General features: G+C 39.0%; 1 protein-coding gene across 1 annotated transcript in view; it reads left to right on the top strand.

The window, feature by feature from the left end:
• Hook3 (hook microtubule tethering protein 3) overlaps positions 1 to 12503 on the top strand; it is an 83329-nt gene that overhangs the window by 38952 nt on the left and 31874 nt on the right. Inside the window, exons 6-11 of the mRNA XM_028768208.1 lie at positions 358 to 425; positions 5465 to 5527; positions 6745 to 6828; positions 8183 to 8346; positions 9818 to 9958; positions 11171 to 11372. Coding sequence (XP_028624041.1) covers positions 358 to 425; positions 5465 to 5527; positions 6745 to 6828; positions 8183 to 8346; positions 9818 to 9958; positions 11171 to 11372 — 722 coding nt within the window. The remainder of the gene's footprint in view (positions 1 to 357; positions 426 to 5464; positions 5528 to 6744; positions 6829 to 8182; positions 8347 to 9817; positions 9959 to 11170; positions 11373 to 12503) is intronic.

The raw sequence follows: 12503 nt of genomic DNA, 5'->3' as shown, positions 1-12503 counted from the left end.
AGGAAATGGTGAAAGGAGCCAAGTGTGGTAGTATATTCAGAGTATACTCTGAAAGATTAAGACTGGAAGATCACAAGTTCAAGGCCAACCTAAGATTCAAAGTGCATTGGAGGGCAGCTAACAAGACCCAGACTCAATCAAATGAATAAATGTCGGACAAAACTTTGGAACAAAGTTAAAATTTGGATTTTAGTTTTTGTTTACCTGTGACACATATTTGGAACAGAGCAGCCATGAAAGGGAGATACTGAAGAATCAAACCAGAAAACTGATAGTAATGGTTTATAAAGTATTAGTCTGCAGCTTCTCGACATCTTTTAACTTGAACAGTGACATCCCAGGTTATCTTGTTTTCAGAGTACATTCAAGCCATTATGATGATGGAGGAATCTGTCCAGCATGTCGTCATGACAGCCATTCAAGAGGTATGTTGATTAGAACTTTGCACTTAACGGCTTGTAACAAAGTAATGGAGAAAACTAGTTCACACAAGAGAAACAGCAGCCTTAAAAAATTATTTTTTATTGTGTATGTCCTATATCCTAATTAAATTTTTTTAAGTTCATTGTGTCTGTTATGTGCATATTATTTTTATTTATTTAGAAAACACTTAGTTCAAGCCCAAAGTATACCAGCTACTAGGGATACAGTTGTGAAAAGATAGTAACATTCTCTGATCCCTCTCAGAGTCTCAGGAATGTGGTTAAACAAGAATTCATATAGTTTTAAAACTATCATAAAAGGGGAAATGCAGGACCATCTGAAGTAACAGCTTTCATGGGGACATTAAGTAAGACAAACTATGACTAGTAAGGAATGGCAAGGCATACCAACACCATCCCGCGTCGTCTGTCTTCTGTTGGGTTATATTTACCTTCCTTCTTTAACATCATGCATCCTTTCACGTGTCTGCTTTAGCAAAACATCCTCTCCCCTGTGTCTGCTTCAGGAAACCACCCTTTGAGATAACTGACTTTCCAGAGAAGCCAGACGTTCCCACTTGAGCTAATCAATTGAACAGGGTTTTGGGGAAGCTTGTCATAGACTAAGTGAAGAAGACAGATAGTGAGAGTGGCTTTGGATGGGAAGAATCTCCCGTGTGTAGCAGTAGAGAAGGGAAAAGGTGCTACTGGGTTTGTAGATTTACAAAAATTCTTGACTGGGACTGGGATTTTATGGACTGTAGGGAGTTAATCAGGTTTAGGAAGTAGAAAGGACTAAAAGGGGCTGGAGAGCTCAGTGATTGAGAGCACTTGCTGCTCTTCCACAGGATTTCCTTCCAAGTGCCTGCATGGTGGCTCAGAACTGTCTATGCTGTAATCCCATGGGGCTTCAGCAGCCTTCTTCCAGCCTCTGTAAGCAGCAGAAATGCATGTGGTGCATAGACATACATGTAGACAAACACTCATGTCCATCAAACGATAAACAGTTGGGGGAAAGTTAAAAGAATCTAAAGAGGATAAAGAGGCTGCTGCCAGGGAAGGCGCTTTTTTTTTTTTTAACTTTCAAGCAACTTTGAAGTTTGGTGGAGATTAGAAACATTTGTAGTAATACTTCTTTCGTTGGTTTTGGGTTTATTATGAGTTTTTTCTTGGGGGGAGAGTTCTTTTTTTCCTGTTGTTTTGTTTTCCTCCTCTCAGCGCTTAACTAGTCAGGATGTACAGCCAGAAAATAGAAAGTTGGATTGATCTTTGATTGGGTTGATCTTGAATTGAAATGTTTTGCTGCTTAGAAATAATGAAGTCATTAGAACATTGATGAAAGTCACTTAGAAGCAATAAGTTATGAAATTTAGGTTTACTAGAGAAGGTAGTTGGATAAACAAATGATAGGACTAAGAATCACTCAGGTGGTGGGGCACTTGTCTGACATGCACAAAAACCTACATTCTGTTCCTACCACATGAACCAGACTGAGTGGTATATGCATGCCCAAAGTCAGGAAGTAGACACAAGATTAGAAGGTAACTTGAAAAAACTTGAAGACATCATAGTTAGCAAAATAAGCTGAAGAAAAATATCACATCCTATATGGAAACTAAAAAAGTCAGTAGTCTAAAGTCACCCTTGGCTGCAAAGTGAATTTAAGGCAAGTTTGGGCTACGTGAAATCCTATCTCAACCAAAACCAAACAGAAACAGAACCTGAAAGAAAGGTTGCAGCATTCTGGAAGGGAGTCAAGGGGGGGAAGGGAGGAGAGTGAGGTAGAAGACGGAAAGTATCAGTGCACTATTTATACATTATGGAAATAATACAGTGAAGCTCATCTGTGCAATTAATGTGTCAATAATTGTAATGTGTTGTCTCACTGTGAGGACATGGATATGTTAATTAGCTTGATTTAGCTATTCCACAATATGTATGCCAAAACATGCTATATACCAAAAATAATATAGTCTTATTTTCTAAATAAATAAAATAATTCTTTTTAAAGAAGCTAAAGTTATCTTCAGCTCTCTAGGGATTTCAAGGTCAGTCTTGTCCGTAAGAAACCAAATCTTAACAAAAGGGAGTAGGAGACAACACATACACACAGACAAGAACCATGGAGTCCTAATGGAAGGAAAGAAAGTCCCAAAAGGTGATAGTAACAGAAGAAAGCCAATTAAACTCTTACCTATGAAGTCTGAGACTAATGACCCAGAGAGCTGTCAACAGAAGGGAGAGTATGGTGGCACCTGCCTGGGAGCTGTGGGCTGAGGAGCAGCTCTCTATGGAACTGGATGGAGCCCTGCAGTGAGAGAAGGTGCAGTTAGAATACCATGTTTAGCTTTTTCTGTTGCATCAGCCGCTGTGTTCTGATAAGGATGAAAACAGGAAAAAGGACCAGACGGTCACTTGTCCCTACCTTTGAATTAGATGTGTTCTCTCTGAATGCCCTGTGTTAGCAATGCCGAGCGTCCTGAAGGCGGTTTGACAAATCCCAGTACTTGGACAATCTGGGCTGACCCTTCACTGCCCTTGGTGGATACTTGCTGTACACCTTTAGTTACACTTAGCTCTTCTCACTGTTGAAGGCCTCTCTCCGAAAGCTAGAGGTGGGACAACAGAAAGCTAGTGAAAACAAGACTGAAATCAGTGAACGTTCTCTGGAAAAAACAGTTATGCAGAAAATTGAGTCTCTTCTAAGAACCTATTATTTAAATAAATACTCAGATCACTAATGAGTGTTGTTACTACTTATGAGAAAGAGGATTTTAGAAGAGTTATTATTATTAAAAAAGAAAAACTTAAGGAAATTTTAGAAACTGACATGCTGTGATTGAATTGCTTGATTTTTAATGTTCAATTTTAGAAACAAGGCACTTGTATGAATAGGAAGAGATTGTGACCATGCAGGTTTATGATAAGCCGTGGTACTTCCTGAAGGCCAAAGGAAAAGCTTTAGGAACCCTGATGTTCTTCTGTTCTTTACAGAATTGTAATACAGATAGGGATCATACTGAAGCAAGGGTTCATGACAGAGACACAGAGGAAGGCATCCTGGCTCAGTGAGCTGCCTGCCTCCTGAGCAGACTCGTCAGACCAGAACTTTACTGATAGACCTCCCTTGCTTAAGCAAATGGGCTATATGGTATTTTAAGAATCAAAGAGACAATAAAAAGAAAAAAAATTTAAAAAAAAGAATCAAAGAGAAAGGATGGTGGTCTTATGCCAAGTATAAAAGAAATATAGAGAAGGAAAGGAAGAATTAAATAAGGGTTAAAGGTTGAACTTTTATAGAAAATTGTTTGATATCATAGGTAGTAGGAAATAACTTTTGATCTATTAATCTTATGCCAAACTGAAACAAAATCAAATTCAAATAGAGTCATCCTGACTAGCATTTCTGTAACCACAAGACTTTACGAGACCAATCTTAAGGAAGAAGATACTGATTTTAAAGAAAGTTGATTTTATCATAGTTAATCTTATAGTTCTTATAAAATTGCTATTTGCTCTCTTTGTTCCTCTTTCAATATTCTTATATAATCAAGGAAGACTTTAGAAGTAAATAATTTTGAAAAACGGTGTAATCAATACATAAAATTTCTGAGGAAATGGTTTTATGTAAAAATAAAGCTTGAAAGAGATAAAAGTTGTCAGAGTAGGAGGAGCCATGCCGAGATGTGCTTCCTCTCTGTCCCGTCTGAAGCAAGTGACTTCCCGTGTCTGATCCTTGCTTCCCTTCACCACTCTTGCATCCACTCTTCTCCAGACCTGGCCCTCAGCTGAGGCTGGTCCCCGGCACGCTGTCACAGATTGGATCATATATTACTGTATTTCCCTTTTTTACTTGGACTCCTCCTCCTGGGTCATGCCTAGTATACATAGCTAATCCCCACATACCTCAAATTTTTCAAACTAATTTTTTCTTGGTGATCAAATAGTTTTTATTATATTATTTGGAATTTTTCTTTTACATGGTACTACTTTTTATTATTCAAAAAGTGTCATGTAAATTTTAATATTCTCAATAGAGTGATGGCTGAAATCAAAAGATCTCTCCATGTACCATCTTCATATTTCTGATTGTCCTCTCCCTGCTGTCCTCCACACAGTGTCCTCCACAGTGGGCGTTTGAGTCTGCTCCCACTGCTTTTATGATCAGAATCCTGGGCCCTTGCTTCCCAGCCTCTCTCCCCCTCTCTGAGTCTGAGATAGGTGGGGAGGGTGCACTGTGGTTAATTTGGGGTGGCACTGATGTTCATGTTTGCTCCTTTTTAAAAGTTAGCACACAAAGTAATGGGTTTCATTACGTCATTGTCATAAAAGGAAATGTCATTTTTCCAGATTGCTGCTGCTACAGTTCTGTTTGTGGCCCTGGGTCTTGCACGTGCTCGGCAAGCACTGTGCCACTGAGAGACTTCTGGCCTCACACTTCTCCGTCTCAGCCTTTGATGGTTTACACACACATGCAGTTTGGTCCTTTTGACAGCCCCCTCCCCGCGTTGTTCTTCCTCATTCTCCTCCCACTGAACTCTCTCCCAACAAATCCTGGTCCTATTTTCATAACTTTTTTGAGTTTTGTTGCTGCAGCTATTTTGTTATCCGCTGTGTTGAATCAGGATGGCGTGCAGAGCATGAGCAGCTTAGCAGTGACACGCCATGAAGAAAGTGACTCCCCTTACACGGTTATTATCTAGAATGACAGAAAGCAACTTGCTGTTGCTCTTATTACTGAAAGTCACTGCTTTTCATTGTCTAGCCACTCTCTTAACATAGTGATAAGAATAAGTTAATAACGCTTGATTCTTACAGCTGGGGCTCTCAGTGAGAATGAGCACCAAAATTCAGATGTCTAATATTAAGTGTGGACATTACCTGGAGTGAAAACCAGTCAGAAAAATCAGTTACAGAAAACAGTTGCTTGCTTTTGTGTTTTAATTTGTTGTTGTTTTAGTTCTTTCTGGATGCTTATAGTTTTTGTAGTACCTAGAATATAGTTTTGCCTCATAGTTATAATCATTTATTCTTAATTTCAGCTAATGAGTAAAGAGTCTCCTGTCTCTGCTGGAAACGATGCCTATGTTGACCTCGATCGCCAGGTATATAGTTATCTTTATTCATGCAGTAATTGACGCAGATCAATTTCAGATGCCATTGAGAAAATGCAGTTGAAATTGTTAATGGAATACATTGATTAAAAATTTTTATATTTTGTCTAAATTTAAGAACTTAAGCTAATTTGTTAACTGACATTACACAGTATAATTAAGGTTGAATTAAAAGTAGTCCTGTATGGGCCAGTGAGATGTCTCAGGAGGTAAGGGTATTTATTGGCAAGTTTGATAAACTGAGTTTAATCCTCGGGAACCACTTGTAAAAGGAAAGAGCACAATACATCAAATTGTCCTCTGCCTTCTGCATGCATACCCTGGTGAGCATGTGCACACACGCGTGCATGCATGCACATGCGCGTGCGCACATACAGAATGGGGGGGGAGGGAGGGAGATGAATTAATGTGGTACTGAAAAAAATATGGTACTATTTATTGCATTGCCCACTTTAAAACAAATTCATGTAATTTACAGTAATCCCTGTTTTCTAGTCATGAATTTCTTCCTGTTCTATAACTTGCTGTATAGACCAGACTGGCCTCAAACTCACAGAGATCATTAACCTGACTCTGACTCCAAAGTATTGGGGTTAAAGGAGTGTGCAACCACACATGACTGGAAACAGCTGTATTTGAAAAGGAACTTTGCAATGTATTTTTTAAGAATTAAATACTGATTCAGTAGTTTGTAGTTTCCATTATCTACATGGGCAGAAATCTTTGTATCTTTTGCTTTCTCTTATTTTTGGGCTTACAGTTTTAAATGTTATTCTGTCTTTGGACATGATATAATTTTAATCCAAACTATAATTTGCATTTCTCTTTGTGGTATTGTCTCTTTGCTGTTTAGGTATATTTATGGTTTTGCATATTTATTAAACAGGTTTTTATATATGAAACAAAGAGACAAATTTTATTTTAATCAGTGTTCTTATAATTTGCTAACTTAGAATTAATTAAGGGCATATGAATTTGAGACAAGTCTGGTATTTGTAGGGAATTTCAGGCTAACTAGAGCTACATAGTGAGACCCAGTCTCAACAAAAAGCTCCCCCTACCCCCAAAAAAGTGCTATTTTCAGTCTTTATTAGGAATGTTCTTAATTTCCTCTACATTACCTCCCAAGAAATAAAAATGTTACACCTATGTAAGGTCTTCATTTTTGTATTGAAATATTTCTTATGCTTACTTTTGTTTCTAACTAGTTGAAAAAAACTACAGAAGAACTAAATGAAGCTTTGTCAGCAAAGGAAGAAATTGCTCAGAGATGCCACGAATTGGATATGCAGGTAATGTTATGTGCCACCACACATGCCATCAGATGGACTGGGGGTTGTCAGAGGATTCAGGTTCACTACAGTGTAACCATAATTTAAGAGAGAGAGAGAGAGAGAGAGAGAGAGAGAGAGAGAGAGAGAGAGAAAAGCAAGCAAATAGGGTTCTGATTTAGAAGATTATGCTATCAGTAATGTAACTAAACTCATTATAAGTGAATGTTAAAACTCCAAAAGCAAAAAAGAGAAGGAATATCAGTGCTTGACTCTTCATTCATGCCATTAGACTTGCTTTACTACTTCCAGTGAGGGTGGAGTCCTTCTAATTTGTGTGTGTTGCCAGGCACTGGAGTACTTCGCCTATGCCTGCGGCAGCTAGAGGAAAATGCTGAGGGTCCCCCTGTTCTGTCCCTGCTCACCTTATTCACATGAGACAGGCTCTTTCAACAAACAATGCCCACAGTTTTGGCTAGGCTGGCTGGCCAGCAAGCTCCAGGATCTACAGCCCTCAACACTGGAGCTGTAAGCATGCATGGCCATCGGGCTTTTTCTGTGGGTTCTGCAGATGAATGTCTTACAAAGTGTTTGATGAAGTATTTTGTATTCTCACACAAGTATCTGAGACTTTGTATTCATCCTTGCCAATATGTTTTTAAATCTTATCCATTGTCACTAGACTTGCTAATTTTGTGGCTTGAATTTGCAGTTACTTGATGACTATTGATTATTGTCTTTCCATGTGCTTTTTTACCATCATTGGCGAAGTCTCTTTTCAAATAGGAAGTAAATCCAGATATGGTGTCCTACCCCTGTAATCCTGGCTTCTTGGGAGGCTTGTGCAGGAGGATCACTTGAGCCCCACAATTTGAAGTGCCTCAACAATGTAATGTAGCAAGACCCTATCTCAAAATAGAGAGAAGTTCATTTTTAAATTCTTACTCTTAGATATTGCCTTGCATGTATAAATTCAAATAATGTAGATGTTTCAATAGAGTGGCTGTCAATGTGAGGTGGCACTCAGCAGTCAGAGGCAAGCAGATCTGCAGCAGAGGCCAGCCCAGTCTGCATAGTGAGTTCTAGGTCAGCCAGGGATACATAGTAAGAACCTGTCTCAAAAGTAGACAAACTCGGCCGGGCGGTGGTGGCGCACGCCTTTAATCCCAGCACTTGGGAGGCAGAGGCAGGTGGATTTCTGAGTTTGAGGCCAGCCTGGTCTACAGAGTGAGTTCCAGGACAGCCAGGGCTACACAGAGAAACCCTGTCTCGAAAAACCAAAAAAAAAAAAAAAAAAAAAAAAAAAAAGTAGACAAACTCATAATGGTAATTCAAAAGAGTTTGAGTTGAATAACCACAGTCCTAATCTCAACAGGTTGCAGCACTACAAGAGGAGAAAAGTAGTTTATTGGCAGAAAATCAGATATTAATGGAACGACTCAATCAATCTGATTCTATAGAAGATCCCAATAGTCCAGCAGGAAGAAGACATTTGCAACTTCAGACTCAGTTAGAACAGCTGCAAGAAGAAACATTCAGGTAAATGGCCACTCCTTATAACCTAGTTTTAAATTTTTGAAGCTAACAATAAAGGGTGCCAGGATGGCTCAGACAACAAAGGTGCTTGCCACCAAGCCTAACTACCTAAGTTCACTCCCCAGAACCTTGATGGTAAAAGAAGAGCTCTAACTCCAACAGATATGATCCTCTGACATGAGTGCACACACATACACGTGCACACACACACACAAACACAGATGGAGATTTAGGACTTGTGAGTAACTACAGACCCAAGTGGCTATATAATAAAAAACAGTTTCCCAAAGTCTTCTCACATGTCATGAAATATCTCAACATCTAGGAAATCCCATCAAAGATATATATATATATATATGTGTGTGTGTATGTGTATATGTATATATGTATATGTATGTATATATATATGTGTGTGTGTGTGTGTGTATATATATATATGCACACATATACATATACATATATCCTCTTCTGGCCTCCCCAGGCACCAGACACATAAGTGATACACAGACATACATGCAGGCAAAGCACCCATGCTCATAAAGTTATTTTTTATTTTAAATTTAAAAAAAAAAATGTGAGGCCGGGCGGTGGTGGCGCACGCCTTTAATCCCAGCACTCGGGAGGCAGAGGCAGGCGGATTTCTGAGTTCGAGGCCAGCCTGGTCTACAGAGTGAGTTCCAGGACAGCCCGGGCTATACAGAGAAACCCTGTCTCGAAAAACCAAAAAAAAAAAAAAAAAAAAAAAAAAGTGAAATGGACTCCCTCCCAAGTCTTATGTAATTTTTAGTAAAACAAATTACTTTAGCAGATAAAGTTGGATTTCAGTTTCAGCATTTTGTCACATACCAACATGGGTTCCAGAGGAAGCAAAAAACATAAATGTTACATTTTAAACCGCTAAAAATACTGTCAGAAAATGGAGGATTAAAAGACAGTAATGTCAAATGTTTACTAAAAGCAAAAACTATAAAGTAAAAAATTCAATTGAATTATATAAAATTTACAACTCTTCATTAAATACTTACATAAGAAAAATTGAAAGCAAGTAGTCTTCTACATGAAATACTTTGGACAATAGACAGGAAGGGCCTTGTAACTCAAAGGAAGGTTGTATACCAAGTAAACAAACCTGTTTAATTAGATATGGGAATAGTATTAAGCCATGATTGGAGAAAATAATGTGAACAGAAATAAGACTCGATAATAGGCGCCAAAAATGTTGGCATTCGTTTATATGGATTTAAATACAGCTTTTCTTGATATATATTCTTAGTTACAAATTTAGAAATCTTTGCTCTTTTCTCCTGTTGTGAGAACTTTGTGCATCAATTAAACCTGTGTTCATGGCAGATTGGATAGAGTTTATGCCTACAGAGTGAGATCCATGATCAGAAGGAGTGGATTTTGTTTTCTTTTCTCCCTAAGGAAAATTATGAGGCACTTTAGTGCTTTTTATCTATTTGTTTGTTTGCAGACTAGAAGCAGCCAAAGACGATTACCGAATACGCTGTGAGGAGTTAGAAAAGGAAATCTCTGAGCTTCGGCAGCAGAATGATGAACTAACCACTTTGGCAGATGAAGCTCAGTCTCTAAAGGATGAAATAGATGTTCTCAGGTAAACAGTTTTCCTTCACTTCAATATTAGATTCACTGCCACCTCACCCCCCCAGAGACACACACAGATGAAGACGCAGAGAATTCCACCTCAGATGTTATAAACTCTGCATCTCTGAGCACACAGACATGTTTAAAAGTAAAATGTAAATGAATAACTAAATGGCTTTATAAGTTCTTAAATTGATATGCCAAATAACTATCAAATAAGTGTTAGACACTCCACTGGTGTCTAGCTCTGGCTCTGCCTTCTTGCTACTCTTCTTTAATCGTGAGCCCCCTTGGCCATTGGTCTGTGTCTTAAATACTGGCTTCATTTCTTTGCTGGCCATTTTCTCGTTCCTTTCATGTGCTCTCTGTGTAGGAGGTACCTGACTGTTTGCCATTCTTTCACAATCTCATCCTCTTGGGATCTCCTTTTGTTTTAAGAATATTAAAGTGTGTGGAGAAAATCACATACTGCTGTAATTTAGTCCTATTACAAATCAGGGATGTTTTCTCTTACCCCTGGGCCACTGCTCACTTAGTCAGTCCATAGCCCTGTCTCCATTTCTCTCACAGCTGTCTGCTCCCCACCCCACCCCATCACTTAGACTCACTAGGTGGCTTTGTGGCCTCCAGAGAGGGAAGTAGCTATGGACTGTTGACTCTCCACGCCTCCTTGTGTTCACATTCGTCTGCTTTCTTTTCTCCCATTACTAAGACCTTCTAGAAATGCTGACATTCTCAAGCATTCTTGCCTCACAGGCACTGTGTGTGTCAAGCATTTATTTCTCTTGAATTTTACACACACACACATCTTTAAAACTTTCTGAAAGATTACAAAAGTTAACATTTTACTCTCCTCAATGCCCTAAAGTTTGCTACTTCCTCCTTCCGTTTTTCTACCGAAACCTTTACTGGGTGTGATAACAGCATAACAGTTGCAAATCATTTGAACATTCCACACTTGATTTTACTTTTCTGCTAAATGTGATTTTGCTGGTTAATCTCCTGTTTACTTTCCTTACATTTTTGACATTCTTAATAACAAGTAATTTAGGTTTTTCTGTAATTTAGGTTATTTTTTTTCTTAATCTAATAAAACTTAGATTCACTTTAAGTTTTATAATTTAATATATGTTAAGTCCTGGTATTGTCTACTATTTTAACATTGTCTTGCAACAGCTGTACAGCTGTGGGTATGTTTCTGACTAATTTCCCATCATTTTAGACACTCTTCTGATAAAGTATCTAAACTAGAAGGTCAAGTTGAGTCTTATAAAAAAAAGCTGGAAGACCTTGGGGACTTGAGGCGGCAGGTTAAACTCTTGGAAGAAAAGAATACGATGTACATGCAGAACACTGTCAGTCTGGAAGAAGAATTAAGAAAAGCCAATGCTGCCCGGGGTCAGCTTGAGACATACAAGAGACAGGTAAGAGAACAGAAGCAGAATTCTTTGTGGTGCTGCCTGGCAAGGGCTATACCGAAGTACATAGCTTTTATAAAACTACCAATCACTTCTAGCCCTATCAGTCAAATCAAGTGAGTACTCTACCAAGTTTCATTTTTGTGATTTGCCTTAGTCACTGTGAAGAGACACCATGACCAAGGCAACTTTTACAAAAGAAAACATTTAATTGGGGGATTGCTTGCTGTTTCAGAGGCTTAGTCCATGGAGCATGATGACACACAGACAGACATAAGACATGGTTCTGGAGAAGTAGCTGAGAATTCTACAACCTGACCTTCAGGCAGCAGGAAGAGAGAGTGACAAGAGGTCTGGCTTGAGCTTCTGAAACCTCAAAGCCCACCAATGACACTTTCTCCTACAAATCCACACCTCTTCTTCTTTCTAATTTTTTCAGAAGTTCTCCTTGATGACTGAGCATTCAAATATATGTGCTGTGGAGGACATCGTTATCCCACTACCACATGATTCTTAGCTGTTTTTTCCTTTTTTTTTGGGGGGGGGGTGGTTCGAGACAGGGTTTCTCTGTGTAGCCCTGGCTGTCCTGGAACTCACTCTGTAGACCAGGCTAGCCTCGAACTCAGAAATCCACCTGCCTCTGCCTCCCAAGTGCTGGGATTAAAGGCGTGCGCCACCACCACCCAGCCTCTTAGCTGTTTTTAATATTTATTTGAGTTACAGTTTATTTATTTGGTTACAGAGGTCATAGGTGTGCCTCAACGTGTATATGGAGGTCATAGGACAACCTGTAGGAATCTGTTCTCTCCTGTCCTCTGAGACATGTATCCCTGGTGTGTCTGGAATTAAACAGCTATGCTTAATGCTGCCTCTTAAGTGCTAGGATTAAAAGTCCTAACACCTTCTAACAGCCCCATACCAGACTGCTTGGTTTTTTTCTCCTTATTCTTCCTTTTCACGGCCAGGCTTTTTAATAAGCACTCGATTCCTGTTAAACTCAGAGCTCTTGGTTTCTCTTATTGGTTATTCTCATTATCCACAGCTTCTGCATGAACTTCCCACTGTGGTTTCAGCCCCTTCTAAGATTGGCTATGTAACTGAGTTTTACCCTCGCTGGTGTTTATTCTTGTCTCTCTT

Source organism: Grammomys surdaster, unplaced genomic scaffold, assembly GCF_004785775.1.
Source record: "Grammomys surdaster isolate TR1022 unplaced genomic scaffold, NIH_TR_1.0 185, whole genome shotgun sequence".
Lineage (NCBI taxonomy): Eukaryota > Metazoa > Chordata > Mammalia > Rodentia > Muridae > Grammomys > Grammomys surdaster.
Note: the sequence above shows the minus strand (reverse complement) of the source record. Positions and strands in the feature narration are given on the sequence as shown.